Below are 20020 nucleotides of genomic sequence, written 5' to 3'. Positions count from 1 at the left end.
AGAATGGAATCATATGATATGTGGTTTTTTTGTGAATTGCTTCTTTCATATAGCATATTTTCAAGGTTCATCCATATTGTGGTATGCATCAGTACTTCATTCCTTTCTGGTGCTGAATAATATTCCATTGTACGAATATACTACTTTTTATTTACCTATTAATCAGTTTATTATCATTTGAGTCATTTCCACTTTTTGTCTTTTCTGCAATAAACATTTGTGTACAACTTTTTGTGAGGGTATATGTTTTCATTTCTCTTGGGTATATAGCTAGGAGTGGGCTGCTGGATCATGTGGTAACTTTATGTGTGAACTTTTGAGAAACTGCCAGACTGTTTTCCACAGTGGCTGCACAATTTTGTATTCCTACCAACAGCGTTTGAAGGTTTGAATTTCACCACATTTTCTCCAACCCTTGTTATTGTCCATCTTTTTTTATTATAGTTATCTTAGCTGGTGTGAAGCGGTATCTCATTATGGTTTGATTTGCACTTCCCTGAAGACTAATGATTTTGAACACCTTTTCATCTCCTTTTTGGCTATATGTATATCTTCTTTGGAGGAATGCCTGTTCAGGATACTTGCCCATTTTAAAAATAGCTCTTTTATATTCTAGACAGGTCTCTTACTAAATAAAAGATGTGCAAAATTTACGTCCCTTTCTGTGGTTTGTCTTTTCATTTTATTTATGGTATCCTTTAAAATGAAATGTTTTTAATTTTGATGATGTCTAGTTTATTGATTTTTCTTTCTTTGCTTGTGTTTCTGGTGTCATTTCTAAGAAATCATCACCTAATTCATGAATATTTATACCTATGTTTTCTTTAAAGAGCTTTATGGTTTTAGCTTTTGAGGTTAGGCCTTTGATCCATTCTGAGTTGATTTTTGTACATGGTGTGAGATAAGGGTTCAACTCCATTCTTTTACATGTGGACATCCACTTATCCCAGTACCACTTGTTGAAAAGACTATTCTTTCCCCCATTGAATGGTCTTGTTACCTTCGTTGAAGATCAGTTGACCTTAAATGTGAAGTTTATTTCTGGATTCCCAAGTTAATTCCAAAAAAACTGGAATTTTTGACTGCTTACTGTGTTCAGGCACAATCCTAAGCACAAATGCACTTACCCCTCATAGTAACTCTGTGAGATGGGCACTATTCTTACCCCCACTTCACGGATGAAGTAGCTAAGATAATGATTTGCCCAAGCTAGTAAGTGGCAGACCCAGGACATGAATTTAGACGACTGCCTTGAGAGCCTGAGCTTTTAACCATGCTATAAATAAATGTGAGAAGTCAAAACTTGGAATCCCACTAAATAGTTCGTTTTAAACAAAACAGCTGTAGGTCAAATTGGCCACTTAGTTTGGAAAAACCACAACAGAGGAGGAGCTTTACTAGCTTGCTTCCTACTGAGTATTAGAGATGGACCTGTCTTCCTTGGTTGAAACCCCTCCATCGCCAACTTAAGAATTTATAAATCAACGCACTACTTCGGCTTCTTCTGTTCTTGCAGCAGGACAGACGTTAGCGCTTACCGGCGAAGGGCGGAAAAGCCGCAGAGCCCACTCCCCAGTTCTCAGCCCCGCCGCAGCCTCGCGCTATTTTCTGCCAACAGTATGGGCGTGGACAGAATCGCCCCCCCGGCTGGAGGCCGCTCGTGTTGTCGTAACTCTCGCGGGAAGATGCGTCGTTGCCTCGGTAACGGCGTCGCGGCCGCGAAAGATGGCGGGGCGAAGTTTTAAGGTTAGTTCAACTCTACACTGCTGGGTAGCAGCTAGGTTTCGGGCGGTCCTGCGGACACTGGAATTCATTTAACTTTGGGTCTGAAAGTGTCTCTTTTACAGAGACGGGGCGTTTCAGGGACTCCGCTTCCACCACGCGTTCAGCAACCTTCCACACCTCGTCGGGACCTCCTCGCCAAGGAGGAAGAATATAAGTAAGAAATTTGGCGGTTCAGCTTTTCCTTCTTTCTTTCACTTAAATGAGGCTGCTTACAAATACTTTTCCTGGTGACTGACTGGATCTTTGGGACCATTCACTGTCCAGCAGTTTATCATCCCGTTCGCTTGCCCTTCTTTATCTTTTTAACTTGAGCTGCGACCTCGTAGCTGTTGAAAGTGGGCGAAAATTTAACCCAAGTGAGTAAACCTGTTCGTCAGCGAGACGATACCGCTAGAAGTAGTTTGGATAGCAGGAATTGCCACGAATAACTATTCGTTTCTAGTTAAAGGAATTCCACTTAATTTCAAGTTCCTAGAGTTTACGTATGTAAATTTCTTTTAGGTTTGGTTTCTAAACTGAAAGCATGTTTCTCAGGGCATTTGGAATTACCGTTCTCATCCGCATTTGGTGGTGTTGGGAGGATTTTCCTTCCTTATCTGCTGTCAGTGTAATTACAGCTATCCTGACAACATGTGCTTTCATTCTTGGACCACTCCACTCTTCATCCCCCGGTTTTCATGCAGCGGTCAGAGTAATCTTTTAATTTTATCTTGTCACTCCTTTGTCTAAAACTTTGCAGTGGTTTCCATTTGCACTTCAAAAGCTCTGTCACACCTGGCTCCTACCTCTTGTGTGATCTTGACCTCTCTCCTTTTTGCCAACCAGAATGGCCTTTCTTGACTATGACAAGTAGGCTCCCCATTACTCTGTTTTAATTGTGTAATTAAATTTTCGTTGTAATTAGCATAACTTGTTACAGTAAATTCATTTGTTTACTTTTTGTCTGTTTCCTCCACTGGACTGTTAGTTCCACAAGGTCAGAGACCATGTCCTTTATTTGCCCTCGTATATACCCTTACCAAAAAAATTATATTTTAAAAATTCACCTTTTTAATTTAACGTAATTTAATTTAAAACTTGGGAAAGATTCTGGCAGTTCCTCAAATGGTTTAACATAGAGTTACCAAATGATCTGTACTTAAAATTAAAGCATGTTTAGAGTTAAAACTGAAGTGTACTTTCTTTAGATAAACTAGACACGTGTCAACTTGCATGTAGAAACAGTGATCTTCCACTGCTTGATGAAATGGGCCTATTATTCAAGTATGAGTGTACTTAATCAATGGTTCTGTTGTTCATATACAGCTCTGAATCAGCTGTTTTCAACCCAAAACATTTGTTTTCTTTACCATGCACCAGATAGTGCTAAATACATGCACTGATTAGGTTAATTCATTTGGTTATTTAAGGATCTATTTGCATCTGGCCCTTCATTAAGGGTATGGTCCTGATCAAAGTCAGGCATCTATAAGGACTATTCTATTTTAGCAAAAGTTTTGTGGTAAAGACTCCCAGTTGTTACTTGTTCTGTTATATGCACTCTGAGGTGTGCAAATCTGAGGTGTTTGAACAGAGTAGCTCCCAGGCACTGCTTGAAATTTGTGATCAGCACTATGCGTAAGGGTGAAATGTCTGGCCATCCTTATAGGCAAGAATATGAGTTCATAACAGAGTATTTTGCCACATGTTGTCTTGGTGGTAAGCATATGGGGATGTTGTTTTAATCAAATGAACACAGCACTTTCCAGGGATCCCAATCCAGAATCTTTTACAATCAGCTCCTGTCAAATAGTTGGAGGAAATAATCACTATATGAGACAGTAAACCAAGGAATATGCTGATCACTCAAGTCAATAGATATTCCATGCCTTGTGCGTATATCATAAAACCAGAGAGCTAAACAATAAGATTACGTGACATCTGGTTTAATTGATCTTGATAACTGGAAGGGCAAGCCTTCCCCCAAACTTCTTGCCCATAAATGCCAATTACATTGGATTTATAGATTAATTTGCAGAGAACTGACATCTTTATGCTGTTGAATCTGCCCTTCCACGAATGTGATATATCTCTATTTACATGTGGGTGTTTTGGGTATCCATTAATAATATTTTATCATATTACTACATAAGAGTCTTGCATGTACAATTTTTTCAAGGTACCTTATAGTTTTTTCTTGCTATAATGAATGGCTCTTTTTCTACTACATTTTCTAATTGGTTATATGTATAGAAACATTACTGATTTTTGTATGTTGATCCTAGACCTATATTTATATAGATTGTCAGCTCTGCTGAACTGTCTTATTCTGCAGAGTCCGTTGAGTTTTTTATAAAGACAGTTATATCATATGCAAATTGTGATAGTTTTGTCACTTTACAATTTCTTCTGCATCCTTTTTCTTGATCTGGTTAGAACTTCCAGTGCAATATGAAATAGAAAAAGTAATGGTAAGCATTTTTATCTTAGTTATGATTTTCAGGAGCCCACTTTTAATAATTTATCACTACATTTGAGGTTTGCTGTAGCGTTTTGGTATTTTTTTAATCAGGCTTAAGGACGCTGTTTCCCTTAATTCTTTATTTTTTAATTAAGGATAGCTGATATGCAGTATTATACCCTTAATTTGTATTTTGAATGAATGTTAAATTTTAACAAAGCTTTTTCCCCCCCAAATTTATTTAGGCGATGAAATTTTTTTCACCCCCTCGTTTAATGTTTTAACATACTGAACTACAAAGGCAGATTTCTTGTTTTCTTTTAAAGTCCCCTGGATTAGATTGCTTTAATTTTATGGAGGTTATTTTTCATCTATAAACAGAAATGAAATTGGTCTTGCACTTTTTTCTAGCTCTTTGCCTTTCTGATTTTGATGTGATTATTATCCTAGCCACATAAAATAAGCTGAATAGTTTTCCTTTTTCGTTTTAGTCTGTTCTTGGAAGCTTCTTGTAATCAGAGATCATCTGCCCTTTGATTAAAATTGTGAAACTGAGTCTAGTGTGGGTGTGTTTTTTTGCCTGTGAATGCAGTTTCTTTAATAATTTTTGCATCCAGAATAAATTTTGGTTATTTGCTAGTTTTCTGGAAAAGTGTCCACTTCATGTATGTTTTAAAATGTATTAACATACATTTATTCTAATTATGCTCTTATGTTTTAAGTCTTGACTGTATCTGTAACCTTATACACACCTTCTTTTGGGGACTTTTCTGTCAGTCTTGCTGGGAGGTGTATATGTTTTATTGGTCTTTTCACAGAATTAGCTTTTGGTTTTATTGCTAATCTATGTGATTTAAATTTTTTTTTGATTAGTCTTACCTCTATTATTTCTCTCTCTTCTAATGGTGGATTTATTTCTTCTTTTTTTAGTTTCTTTTTTTAGTTTAGTTTTTCTTATTTTTTAATACATACATTTAATTTCTGTATATTTCTCTCCAACCACAGCGTATCGGTTTTTCAGTATCTGTTTTGATATATATATTTCTTTTGTGGTTATTTAGTTTTAAATATTTTATGATTTTTCATAGTGATGATTTTAGGAGTGTGTTTTTGTAGTTCCCAAGCATCTGTTTGTTTGCTTGTTTGTTTTATTTTTGTTATTTTATAATTTATTTTTAATTGTACTGTGGTCAGAGAATGTATATAATATTGATTTTCAAAAATGTTTGAAACTTAGTTGTGACCAGGTACATGTTGAATTTTTGTAAATATTCTGTGTGTTCTTTGATAGAAAGTGTATTCACTATTTGTTGACTCATATCTTAGATCAAGCTAATTAATGTTGCTGTCCATAACATCAGTATCATCACCATTTTTTTTTTCTAGTAGCTGTATTGGTTTCTGTTAGAGATGTACTGAAATCAGCTATAATTATGATTTAAAAATTTCTCCTTATAATTGTGTCCAATTTTGTGTGGGGGCTATATTGTTTGATTTATTTAAATCCTCTTGATGAATAATTCCTTTTGTTATTATGTAGTGTCTGTTATATCTTTTTCATTCCTTTATTCTCAAACTTTTTATGTCATTTAGCTTTATGAAGAGCATTTCTTTTATATTGTCTGGTAATTTCTGCCTTCTAATGAGTGAATTTATTTACATTATTTTGTTTATTAATTTGAAGTTGTTTGGGCCGTCTTATTTTTGTTTTCTATTTATGCCTTTTCTTTGGTTTTTTTTTTTCTGTCTTTTGTTGGTTGAATGAGTTTTCATTATGTCTTTATTGTTCCTTTACTGGTTTGGAAAGACCTTAGAATGCTTTAACTTGGTTTCCGTCATTTGTCAAGTTATATAATACTTATTTCCCCTTTGCTTTGAATACGCTTACCTGTTATTTTCATATTCTGTACTAATTTAGATTTATCATCATGTTTTCTCATTTCTTTGCATTTTTTTCTGGGTTCAATTTCCTCTTTTCTGAAGCATAGACCATTCATTACTTCTCTGTATGAAAATTGGAGTCTTAAATTCTCCAGTCTTACCCGAAAATTTTGTTACTTTGCACTTATTCTTCAAAGATTGTTTAGCTGAATATAGAACTCGAAATGGCTAGTCCCTGCCCCCCCACCTCCCGATGGTCCATTAAAGATACCATTTCATTGTCCATTGGAATCTAGAGATATTGATAAGGCATCTACTGCCAGCTTTTAAGATAGTCATGCTGGTAGACTATTTTTCTCTCTTCTTTTTAAATATTTGCTTTGTAATTTAAAGAACATTCTCCTTGTCTTTGAAGTTCTGCAGTTTCATTATGATGTGTACAGGTGTGGATTTGTTTTCTTAATTCTGCTTGAGGTCCCTATATTTAGTCATTTCTGGAACATTCTCAGCATTATCTCTTTTTTAAAAAAGTATTGTCTTTTGTTTTATGTTTCTCGCTATATTCTTCAAGTTTCAAATATTTGTCATTTTTCTTTTTGTTTTGTTGCAGTATACTTGATTTACAACATTATACTATTTTCAGGTATACAGCATAGTGATTCAAAACTTTTATAGATTATACTCCATTTAAAGTTATTATAAAATAATGGCTATATTTCCTGTGCTGTACAATATATCCTTGTATCTTATTTATTTTATACATAGTAATTTGTATCTCTTAATCCTTTACCCCTATTGTGCTCCTCCCCCCTTCCCTCTCTCCATTGGTAACCACTTGTTTGTTCTCTACATATATGGGTCTGTTTCTTTTTTGTTATATTCATTATTTGCTTCATTTTTCAGATTCCACACATAAGTGATAACACACAGTATTTGTCTTTCTCTGACTTATTTCACTAAGCATAATACCCTCCAGGTCCATTCATGTTGTTGCAAATGGCAAAATTTCATTCTTTTTTATAACTGAATAGTATTCCATGATATGTATGCAGATATATATATAGATAGATAGATATATCTCACATCTTCTTTATCCATTCATCTGTTGATGAACATGGAGGTTGCTTCCATATCTTGGCTATTGTAAATAATGCTGCTATGAACATTGGGGTGCATATATCTCTTCAGAGTAATGTTTTCATTTTCTTTGGATATATATCCAGGAGTGGAATTACTGGGTCATATGGTAGTTATATCTTTAAGTTTTTGAGAAACTGCCATACTGTTTTCCACAGTGGCTGCACCAATTTACGTTCCCACCAACAGTGCACAAGGGTTCCCTTTTCTCCACATCCTTGCCAACATTTGTTATTTGTGGTCTTTTTGATGATAGCCATTCTGACAGGTGTGAGGTGATACCTTATTGTAGTTTTGCTTTGCATTTCTCTGATGATTAACAGTGTTGAGCATTTCATGTGCCAGTTGGCCATCTGTGTTCTTCTGCGGGAAAATGTCTATTCAGGTCTTCTGCCCATTTTTTAACCAGGTTATTTGTTTTTTTGATATTGAGTAGTTTGAGCTATTTATATAGTTTGGGCATTAAACCCTTGTTGGTCATATCATTTGCAAATATTTTCTCCCATTCAGTAGATTGTCTTTTAATTTTGTCAATGCTTTCTTTTCCTTTCCTTTCCTTATAAATTTAATTAGGTCCTATTATTTATTTAGTTAGTTAGTTTCCTCTGCCTTAGGAGACAGATCCAAAAATTACTGCTGTGGTTTATGTCAGAGTGTTCTGCCTCTGTTTTCTTCTGGAGTTTTATGGTTTATGGTCTTACATTTAAGTCTTTAATCCATTTTGAGTTTATTTTTGAATATGGTATGAAAAAATGTTCTAATTTCATTCTTTTACATGTAACAGTCCAGTCGTCCCAGCACCACTTATTGAAAGACTGTCTTTTCCTCATTGTATATTTTTGCTTCCTTTGTCATAGATTGCCCATATAAGTGTGGGTTTGTTTCTGGGTTCACTATTCTGTTCCATTGATCTGTGTGTCTGGTTTTGTTCCAGTACCATACTGTTTTGGCTACTGTAGCTTTGTAGTATAATGATTATGGATCAATCCAAGAAGAATATATAACAATTATAAATATATATGCACCCAACATAGGAGTATCTAAATACATAGTGCAAATGACAACAGACATGACGTACAGTAACACAATAATAGTAGGGAACTTTTAACACCCCACTTACATCAATGGACAGATCATTCAGACAGAAAAATCAATGAGGAAACACTGGCCTTAAATGACACGTTAGACCAAACAGAATACATAGTATTCTATTCAAAGGCAACAGAATACACATTCTTTTCAAGATCACATGCTAGCTAACAAGTCTCAGTAAATTTAAGAAAATTGAAATCATATCAAGCATCTTTTCCACCTACAGTACTATGAGATTAGAAATCACCTACAAGAAAAAAACTGCAAAAAACACAAACATGTGGAGGCTAAAAAATATGCTACTAAACCAGTGGATCACTGCAGAAATCAAGGAGGAAATCAGAAAATACCTGGAGACAAATGAAAATGAAAACACAGCAATCCAAATTGTATGGGATGCAGCAAAAGCAGTTCTGAGACGGAAGTTTATAGCGATACAAGCCTGCCTCAGGAAACAAGAAAAATCTCAAATAAACAACCTAACCTTACACCTAAAGGAATTAGAAATAGAAGAACAAACAAAACCCAAAGTTAGTAGAAGGAAAGACATAACAATCTGTTGATTGTCCCTCCTGGGCACTTGTTTCTTAATGCAATTTGTTACCTTTGTGAAGACATCTTTAGTAGGGTTTGCTTTCTGAGAGAGTTGCATGTGTTCTAGATGAGTAAATCTCTAAGGGTGGTTTTGCATTTAACTTTATTAGCTTATCAGAGATTTCACTGGTTCTAAGCCAGCTTTCTATATTAAAGTTTTGGCATAGTGTCCCTGTACCATCTGGGTAAGATGAACTTGGACTACACTCCTGTGTGCTCTGATTACTCACAAGGGAATCTTTTCCACACATGGCTCTAGTTTCATTTCCATTCACCTAAGGTTATGGGTAGTGTTTTTGTGGTCTGTGGTTCACAGGTGTAGCCCTTCATGACTCTCTCATGTGCATCAGTTTCTAGCTGTTAAGCTGTTCTGGCTTCTGTTCCTGTTTACTGCTCTCATTTTGAGTTGGTGCTTTATTTTTAGTGCCAGGGTATTTTCCTTTCCTGAGTTTAAGTTTAGCAATATTTCCTTCATTATATTTTATCCAGGATTTCTATGGGTTTGGGAGCAGAAGAATAGCCTTTTGATTTATCTCAGCCTGCTCTATTGACCAGAAACCTCTAATGGTTCTTGTTAAGGAAATTTGAAAAATCAGGTAAAGGCATCTTGAATACAACTTTAAGTTTTTATTAGATATTTTTATTTTGATTAACTCATCCTAAGATATAAAAATATTTCTTAAAACATCAGACTTTTTTAAGAAGAGATATGATGCTGCTTTTTTTCTTCCTGGGGGTGGGAGTCATCACTGGTTTGTGGTACTTCTGAATCACATATCTAAAAAAACAAGGTATCTCATTTTAAAAATTGCTCTGCGTATTTTCTTCATATAACTTCAGAAGAGCCTAGATAGTCTAGAAATGTGACCTATGAATAGAATTTAAAAGTTACATGCTTTTGAAGATGTTTATTATAATGTTAACCTTTAAAACTGAGAAGGGGACTTCAGCTAACAGGGGGAATGGTTTAGGTTTAGTACATTATGTTAACTTCAACTCTAGAATATTTCATAGCCATTTAAGGCACTAATTATAAAAATTATATAGAGATAAATATATTCCATCTGTATTGTTATGGCAGAACAGTACAAAATTGTGTGTGTGCTTACAGATGAAAATTAGAAGGGAATTTTAAAAATGATTGGATGATGGTGGTAGGATGATGAGCAATTTTTTCTTTAAAAATGGTTTCCCTCAATGGCATTGCTATTCTTACAGTCTTAATTGGACTAAATAGTATTCCTATTCTTTGCTAGATTCCAAATAGATTGAAAAAAAAAAAAAGGAGTGGCAGGTGTAGGTCGAAGTAATCACCTGTATTCCTGATGAAGCTGATATTGAAGTATGTAGCTGAGATATGAGCCACCTCAGGTCAGCTCACTAAACCCCAGATATACCTCCCCAGTCACCTGAACACCCCTGATGAAATCAGCCCCCTCCACACCCCACCCCACCCCTGTTCCCAATTGGAGTTGATCCCAAGGACATGGAGAGTGGAACTGAGTTGAACCCACCCAGTTTATTCTTCCCAAATAAACCATTCCACCTGAAGTAATGGCCAGGGAGAGGCTAGGAGTTACATGGTTTGAACTTCCACCAGAAAGAAGAAGGATCATGGGGATTTGGAGATAAGCTTTGTAACAAAAATGTCATATGTATGTTTTGGCATTTATTGATTAGCTAAATTGTAGTTATTGAAATTTAATTACTTTCATTTTTGTGTTACAATCTTCAGTCTATCACAATTATTATTTTCTGCTTTTAGGCGTTTAAATGCAGAATTAGAGGCAAAAACGGCTGATCTGGTTCGACAAGCTGAGGAAGTAATAGTAAGTGAATGTACAATTAATAGTAATTCCATGTAAGTGCTAGTTTTTTAACTTTTTAATTTGATGTGTAACATACATACAAAAAAGTGCCCAAAGCATAAATATTCAGCTCAATGAATTATCATAAATTGAACATCAATATATGCATAAGTATGTGTATACAGGCATGTATATGTTTTTGATAAGCACAATTTTTTTTTTTTTAATTTATTTTTGGCTGCATTGGGTCTTCGCTGTGGTGCGTGGGCTTCTCATTGCAGTGGCTTCTCTTGTTGCGGAGCACGGGCTCTAGAGCATAGGCTCAGTAGTTGTGGTGCATGGGCTTAGTTGCTCCGCGGCATGTGCGATCTTCCCAGACCAGGGCTCGAACCTGTGTCCCCTGCGTTGGCAGGCGGATTCTTAACCACTGCGCCACCAGGGAAGCCCAGCACACGTTTTCTGAAAGCCACTGAAAAAGTGTTTTCCATTTAGATATTCCAATCATCTAATTAATAGGAACATTAATATTTAATAGTATTTCCCACTATTTTAAGATTAATGTTTGCAAGTAGCTATATAGAATTAGTACTGGTAATTCAGTAAGGATAGAAATAAAATGGTCTCTGGACAGAAGCTGAATAAAGGTTCACAACTACCATTAATGCTCAGATAGTAACCTGTTTCTTAAACTCTGCAGTTGGATGTAACGCAGATTCTTAGGGCTAGACCATAATCCGATTTATAGTCAGGAAAAATGTACTGAGGTTACATCACTAGACAATGTAAGCATATTTGCCCCATTCTGGCTACCAAATTGGTTATTCCTACTTTAAGCATCCGTCCCTAAGTATCAGCATTCCCAATATTAGTTGATAGGATATAGTTATATTCCTTAGAGGAATAAAGTAGCTGTTTTCAAACTTTTTAAATTTTTTATTCTAATTCATTTATAATTCTCTTTCATTTAAATCCCACCCCCACCCCACTTTGGAGTTGATGGAGGCAGGGAAGAATAGGCAATATTTTAATGTCTTAGACAGATCCATCATTATTTGTTGGTTTAGGAATGAGAAACATATATAACAAACATTTCAAGTAATATTTAGATAATGGTTACAGATTTACTAGTTGCATTTGTAATTAAATATTTTACTAAAAAATAAACATTTTATTACATCTTTTAGTTTTTGTCAGTGTCTGAAGAGCAGGAAAATAATTTTTCTGAAAATAATGTTCAGAAACTCAACATTATACTAGAGTGAGGGATTCATTATGTATTCTGATCAGAGTCCTCTAATGGATATAACTTTTGCCACATTGAATTTTTGTTTTTTCACTTTCATATTAATACGTCTTCTCCAAAGGCTTTCACTCTTAGTGCTTCATTTTTAGCACTTTCATTTCTATGTGGTCGTCTTAACATTGAAGTTTTTCTGATTTGAGACAAGTTTTTCTATCCATTAAATGGATTTATGTTTCCACTTCTTGTGAACCTTATTTCCTTTGCATGTTACAGAAGATGGAAGCTCTAATGTAGTTGGGAAGCAGGAGTCAGCTAAGATCATATAAAGGCATTGGCATTCTTACAATTTTGCCTTAGAATTGACTCTTTTAACCAAGAATGAATGAAAGGGTGAAACTACATTGTACCAGATCTTATTTTGATGCCATAGCTTTTAGAATTCTGTGCTTTGATTTTATAGAAATTGTGGACAACTCTGAAATAATTAATGATCAGAAAGGCACTTGAATATATCCTAGTTTTGTGCGTTATTTTCCTATATGACTTTGTTTTATTTAACTAGAGAGATCAGCAAGAAGTACGATCTCAGTCTATTTCAACACAAATTAAATCATATGAAGAGGAAGATGATTACAGTTTAAGGTAAGACTTAAATTCCCAAACACCTTAAAAACTTTTTCTTTTTACTGGGTAAATGCTTTAAGATTGTTTTCTGTTTTTTTTTTTTTTAATTAAGGTATATTTGACATACATTATATTGGTTTTAGGTGTACAACACAATGATTCAGTATTTGTATATATTGTGAAATGATCACCACAGTAAGTATAGTTAATATCCATTACCATACATAGTTACAGAATCTTTTTTCCCTGTGATGAAAACTTTTAAGATCTACTTTTTTAGCAGCTTTCAAATATGCCATTAGTATTATTAAGTATAGTCTCCATGCTGTACATTACATCCCTATGATTTACTTATTTTATAATTGGAAATTTGTACCCTTTGACTCCTTTCACCTATTTCGCCTGCTCCCAACCAACCAGCCTCTGGCAACCATCAATCTGTTCTCTGTATCTACAGGCTTGTTTTTATTTGTCTGTTTTTAGATTCCACGTACAAGTGAGATCACTTATTTGCCTTTGTCTTTCTCTGACTTATTTCACTTAGCATAATGCCCTCGAGGTCCATCCATGTTGTCAAAATGGCAAGATTTCATTCTTTTTTTATGGCTCAGTAATAGTTACATATATATATAAATATTATTTTATATAATACTTTAATATATATATAAAGGCACATGTTCTTTTCTCATTCATCCATTGATGGACATTTAGGTTGTTTCCATATCTGGCCTATTGTAAATAATGTTGCAATGAACATGGAGGTGCATATATATTAAAAAATTAGTGTTTTCATTTTCTTCAGATAAATACCCAGAAGTGGGATTGCTGGATCATATGACTGTTCTGTTTTTAATATATTTTTTCTTTTTCCTTTTTTTTTTAATAGATCTTTATTGGCATATAATTGCTTCACAATACCGTGTTAGTTTCTGTTGCACAACAAAGTGAATCAGCCATATGCATACACATGTACCCATATCCCGTCCCTCTTGAGCCTCCCTCCCATCCTCCCTATCCCACCCCTCTAGGTCATTACATAGCACCGAACCCATCTCCCTGTGCTATGCTGCTGCTTCCCACCAACCAACTGTTTTACTTTCAGTAGTGTATATATGTTGATGCTACTCTCACTTCACCCCAGCTTTGCCCTCCTACCCCATGTCATCAGGTCCATTCTCTATGTCTGCCTCTTTATTTCTGCCCTGCAACTAGGTTCATCAGTACCATTTTTTTTTTTTGGATTCCATATATATGCATTAGCATACAGTATTTGTTTTTCTCTTTCCGACTTACTTCACTCTGTATACAGACTCTAGGTCCATACACCTCACTACAAATAACTCAATTTCGTTTCTTTTTATGGCTGAGTAATATTCCATTGTATATATGTGCCACATCTTCTTTACCCATCCCTCTGTCGATGGACACTTAGGTTGTTTCCATGTCCTGGCTATTGTAAGTAGTGCTGCAGTGAACATTGTGGTGCATGTCTCTTTTTGAATTATGGTTTTCTCAGGGTATATACCCAGCAGTGGGATTGCTGGGTCATATAATAGTTCCATTTTTAGTTTTTTTAGGAACCTCCATACTGTTTTCCATAGTGGTTGTATCAATTTACACTCCCACCAACAGTGTAGGAAGGTTCCATTTTCACCACACCCTTTCCAGCATTTATTGTTTCTAGCTTGTTTGATAATGACCATTCTGACCAGCATGGGGCAATACCTCATTGTAGTTTTCATTTGCATGTTTTCTAATAATTAGTGATGTTGAGCATCTTTCATGTGCCTCTAGGCCATCTGTATGTCTTCCTTGATGAAATGTCTATTTAGGTCTTCTGCCCATTTTTTAACTGGATTGTTTGTTTTTTTGATATTGAGCTCCATGAGCTGTTTGTATATTTTGGAGATTAATCCTTTGTCTGTTGTTTCATTTGCAAATATTTTCTCCCATTCTGAGGGTTGTCTTTTTGTTTATGGTTTCCTTTGCTGTGCAAAAGCTTTTAAGTTTAATTAAGTCCCATTTGTTGATTTTTATTTCTGTTATTCTAGGAGGTGGGTCAAAAGAGATCTTGTTGTGGTTTATGTTAAAGAGTGTTTTTCCTATATTTTGCTCTAAAAGTTTTATAGTGTCTAGTCTTATATTTAAGTCTTTATCCGTTTGGAGTTTATTTTTATGTATGGTGTTAGGTAGTGTTCTAATTTCATTCTTTTACATGTAGCTGTCCAGTTTTCCCAGCACCACTTATTGAAGAGGCTGTCTTTTCTCCATTGTATGTTCATGCCTCCTTTGTTGTAAATTAGGTGCCCATATGTGTGTGGGTTTATCTCTGGGCATTCTATCCTGTACCATTGATTTGTATTTCTGTTTCTCTGCCAGTATCATACTGTCTTGATTACTGTAGCTTTGTGGTATAGTTTGAAGTTGGGGAGCCTGATTCCTCCAACTCTGTTTTTCTTTCTCAAGATTGCTTTGGCTATTCGGGGTCTTTTGTGTTTCCATACAAATTGTAAGATTTTTTGTTCTAATTCTGTGAAGAATGCCATTGGTAGTTTGATAGGGATTGCATTGAATCTGTAGATTGCTTTGGGTAGTATAGTCATTTTCACAATATTGATTCTTCCAATCCAAGAACATGGTATATTTCTCCATCTCTTTGTGTCATCTTTGATTTCTTTCATCAGTGTTTTATAGTTTTCTGAGTACAAGTCTTTCGCCTCTTTAGGCAGGCTTATTCCTAGGTATTTTATTCTTTTTGTTGCAATGGTAAATGGGAGTGTTTCCTTAATATCTCTTTCTGATTTTTTGTTGTTGGTGTATAGGATTGCCAGAGATTTCTGTGCATTAATTTTGTATCCTGCAACCTTACCAGATTCATGGATTAGTTCTAGTAGTTTTCTGGTGACATCTTTAAGATTTTCTATGTATAGTATCGTGTCATCAAAAAATAATGACAGTTTTACTACTTCTTTTCCAATTTGTATTCCTTTTATTTCTTTTTCTTCTCTGATTGCCATGGCTAGGACTTCCAAAACTATGTTGAATAATAGTGGCGAGAGTGGGCATCCTTGTCTTGTTCCTGATCTTAGAGGAAATGCTTTCAGTTTTTCACCCTTGAGAATGATGTTTGCTGTGGGTTTGTCATACATGGCCTTTATTATGTTGAGGTAGGTTCCCTCTATGCACACTTTCTGGAGAGTTTTTATCATAAATGGGTGTTGAATTTGTTAAAAGCTTTTTCTGCATCTATTGAGATGATCATATGGTTTTTATTCTTTAATTTGTTAATATGGTGTATCACATTGATTGATTTGCGTATATTGAAGAATCCTTGCATCCCTGGGATAAAACCCACTTGATCATGGTGTATGATCCTTTTAATGTGTTGTTGGATTCTGTTTGCTAGTATTTTGTTGAGGAATTTTGCATCTATATTCATCAGTGATATTGGTCTGTAATTTTCTTTTTTTGTAGTATCTTTGTCTGGTTTTGGTATCAGGGTGATGGTGGCCTCGTAGAATGAGTTTGGGAATGTTCCTCTGCAATTTTTCGCAAGAGTTTGAGAAGGATGTGTGTTAGCCCTTCTCTAAATGTTTGATAGAATTCACCTGTGAAGCCATCTGGTCCTGGACTTTTGTTTGTTGGAAGATTTTTAATTACAGTTTCAATTTCATTACTTGTGATAGGTCTGTTTAATTCTTTCTGGTTCAGTCTTGGGAAATTGTGCCATTCCAAGATTTTGTCCGTTTCTTTGTGGTTGTCCATTTTATTGGCATATAGTTGTTTGTAGTAGTCTTTTATAATCCTTTGTATTTCTGCAGTGTCAGTTGTGATTTCTCCTTTTTCATTTCTAATTTTATTGATTTGCATCCTCTCCCTTTTTTTCTTGATGAGTCTGGCTAAGGGTTTCTCAATTTTGTTTACCTTCTCAAAGAACCAGCTTTTAGTTTTATTGATCTTTGCTATTGTTTTCTTATTTCTATTTCATTTATTTCTACTCTGATCTTTATGATTTCTTTCCTTCTACTGACTTTAGGTTTTCTTTGTTTTTCTTTCTCTAGTTGTTTTAAGTGTAGGCTTAGATTGTTTATTTGAGATTTTTCTTGTTTCTTGAGGTGAGATTGAATTGCTCTCAACGTCCTTCTTAGAACTGCTTTTTCTGCATCCCATAGGTTTTGGGTCGTCATGTTTTTGTTGTCATTTGTTTCCATGTATTTTTTATTTCTTTGATTTCTTCAGTAATCTCTTGGTTATTTAGTAGCGCACTGTTTAGCCTCCATGTATTTGTGTGTTTTACAGTTTTTTTCCTGTAACTGATTTCCAATCTCATAGCGTTGTGGTCAGAAAAGATGCTTGATACAATTTCAGTTTTCTTAAATTTTTCAAGGCTTGATATGTGACCCAAGATGTGATATATCCTGGATAATGTTCCATGTGTACTTGAGAAGAAAGTGTATTCTGCCATTTTTGAGTGGAATGTTCTGTAAATATCAATTAGATCTATCTGGTCTATTGTGTCATTTAAAGCTTGTGTTTCTTTATGTATTTTCTGTTTGGATGATCTGTCCATTGGTATAAGTGGGTGTAAAATCCCCTACTGTTATTATGTTACTGTCGATTTCTCCTTTCATGGTTGTTAGCATTTGCCTTATGTATTGAGGTGCTCCTAAGTTGGGTGCATATATATTTATAATTGTTATATCTTCTTCTTGGAATGATCCCTTGATCATTATGTAGTGTCCTTCTTTGTCTCTTGTAATAATCTTTATTTTAAAGTCCATTTTGTCTGATATGAGAATTGCTACTCCAGCTTTCTTTTGATTTCCATTTGCATGGAATATCTTTTTCCACCCCCTCACTTGCAGTCTGTATGTGTCCCTAGGTCTGAAATAGGTCTCTTGTAAACAGCATATATATGGGTCTTGTTTTTGCATCCATTCAGCCAGTCTGTGTCTTTTGGTTGGGGCATTTAATCCATTTACATTGAAGGTTATTATCAATATGTATGTTCCTGTTACCATTTTCTTAATTGTTTTGGATTTGTTTTTGTGGGTCTTTTTCTTCTCTTGTGTTCTCTCTTAGAGAAGTTTCTTTAGCATTTGTTGTAAAGCTGGTTTGGTGCTGCTGAATTCTCTTAGCTTTTGCTTGTCTGAAAAGCTTTTGACTTTTCCATCGAATCTGAGTGAGATCCTTGCTGGGTAGAGTAATCTTGGTTGTAGGTTTTTCTCTTTCATCACTTTAAGTATATCCTGCCACTCCCTTCTGGCCTGCAGAGTTTCCGCTGAAAAATCAGCTGATAACCTTATGGGGATTCCTTTTTATGCTATTTTTTGTTTTTCCCTTGTTGCTTTTAATATTTTTTGTTGAATTTAATATTTCTTAGTTTGATTAATATGTGTCTTGATGTGTTTTTCCTAGGGTTTATCCTATATGGGACTCTCTGTGCTTCCCGGACTTGGGTGACTATTTCCTTTCCCATGTTTGGGAATTTTTCAACTATAATCTCTTCAAATATTTTCTCAGACCCTTTCTTTTTCTCTTCTTCTGGGACCACTATAATTCAAATGTTGGTGTGTTTAGTGTCGTCCCAGAGGTCTCTGAGATTGTCTTCCATTGTTTTCATTCTTATTTCTTTATTCTGCTCCTCAGCAGTTATTTCCACCATTTTGTCTTCTTCATTCTTCTGCCTCAGTTATTCTGTTTTTGATTCCTTCTAGTGTATTTTTCATTTCAGTTATCGTGTTGTTCATCTCTCTTTGTTTGTTCTTTAGTTCTTCTGGATCTTTGTTAAACATTTCTTGTATTTTCTCAGGCCGTGCCTCCGTTCTATTTCCGAGATTCTGGATCATCTTTACTGTCATTACTCTGAATTCTTTTTCATGTAAATTGCCTATTTCCTCTTCATTTATTTGGCCTTGTAGGTTTTTACCTTGCTCCTTCATCTGTGTGATATTTTTTGCTGTCCCTTTTTTTTTTTTTTTTTTTTTTTATGAGTGGGATTGTTTTTCTGTCTTACTGGTTGTTTGGCCTGAGGCTTCCAACTCTGGAGTTTGTAGGCTGTTGGGTAGAGCTGGGTCTTGATGTTAAGATGATGAACTCCAAGAGACCTCACTCGGATCAGTGTTCCCTGGGGTCTGAGGTTCTCTGTTAGTGTGCAGTGGTTTGGACTCAGAGCTCCCTCCGCAGGAGCTTCGGACTGACCCCAGGCTCATGAACCGAGATCCCGCAAGCCACCTGGGGCAGAAATGAAAAAAGAGAACAATAACAAAATAAAAAATAAAATCAGACTAGGAAACTAACAGATATGTTAGGAAGAATATAAAAAAATATAAGTAAATGAATCAACAACCAGAAGGTACATCAGTACCACAATAGTAAAAAGAGGAGGGAAAAGAAGAAAAAAAAAAGGTGGGGGGGAAGGCCTTAGCTGTGGAGAGCAGGGCCTAAGCAAGGGTGAGGTTTGGGCAGTGGGCGGGGCCAATGCTCAGGACCCACAGGGCTGGAAAAGGCTCTGGGGGCTTTGGGGGTGGGGTGGGGCTTAGATTCAAGGAACAGAAGGGGCCCAGGCATGACCCCCACCCCTGGTCTCAGAGGGCAGGGGACCGCATCTGGGAGCCCAGCAGGCTTCCTGGGCTTGATTGAGCAGCCCAAACAGCCGCCTCTCCTCTCCTGCTCCTCCAGTCTGGGGTCTGGGAGGACCCCTCCCACCTGCCTCTCCTGTTCTCCCCTTGGCCTCCTTCCTATGCCCCCAAGACCCACGTGACCTGGATGGGGGCTTTGGAGGGCAGGAGATTGACCTGGGAGCTCAGCAGGCGTCCTGGGCCCAAGTGGGTGAGGCAAACGCCATCGGCTACTCTCCTGCTCCTCCTGCAGGGTGCCTCCCACAGGGCCCCTCCCACCTGCCTCTCCTGATCTCCCTGGCCTTCCTCCTATGCCCACAAGGACCCATGCAGCCTGGAGGGGGCTTGGAGGGCAGGAGATCAGCCTGGGAGCTCAGCAGCCTCCCTGGCCTGAGTGGGCCAGGTGATCGCCGTCCACTCCTCTCCTGCTCTTCCTCTTCCCGGGGAGTTCCTCCCACCTGCTTCTCGTGATCTCCCTGGCCTCAGGGGCATCGATCTTGTCTGGCCTCCACTTCTCCTCCCACCTCGGTCCCCCTACGTCCTACTGGTTCACTCTGGGGTTCCTCCCATCTCCTCGGAGGTCAGAGTTCCCCACCAGCAGCCGGCAGGTGCCCTAGTTGTGGGGAGACACTAACTTTGTGTCTTTCCACACCACCATCTTGACTCCTCCCCCCTCTGTTTTTAATTTTTGAGGAACCTCCATACTGTTTTCCATAGAGGGTGTACCAAATTATGTTCCCACCAACAGTGTGCAAGGGTTCCCTTTTCTCCACAGCCTTGCTAGCATTTGTTATCT

At 36.4% G+C, this 20020-nt stretch overlaps 1 protein-coding gene across 7 annotated transcripts in view; it reads left to right on the top strand.

Annotated features, from left to right (window-relative positions):
* Positions 1 to 20020, top strand: part of TEX9 (testis expressed 9) — a 224101-nt gene that overhangs the window by 131038 nt on the left and 73043 nt on the right. For 6 of the 7 annotated variants that reach the window (XM_059913224.1, XM_059913226.1, XM_059913225.1 and 3 more), the window contains 4 exons: positions 1517 to 1746; positions 1848 to 1939; positions 10695 to 10758; positions 12543 to 12622. In XM_059913224.1, the coding sequence (XP_059769207.1) occupies positions 1726 to 1746; positions 1848 to 1939; positions 10695 to 10758; positions 12543 to 12622 (257 nt within the window). In that variant the 5' untranslated portion in view covers positions 1517 to 1725. The remainder of the gene's footprint in view (positions 1 to 1516; positions 1747 to 1847; positions 1940 to 10694; positions 10759 to 12542; positions 12623 to 20020) is intronic. The other variant, XM_059913228.1, reaches the window with a different exon arrangement.

This window comes from Balaenoptera ricei, chromosome 2, assembly GCF_028023285.1.
Source record: "Balaenoptera ricei isolate mBalRic1 chromosome 2, mBalRic1.hap2, whole genome shotgun sequence".
In the NCBI taxonomy this organism is placed as follows: domain Eukaryota; kingdom Metazoa; phylum Chordata; class Mammalia; order Artiodactyla; family Balaenopteridae; genus Balaenoptera; species Balaenoptera ricei.
This window is presented reverse-complemented; position numbering and strand designations above follow the sequence as displayed.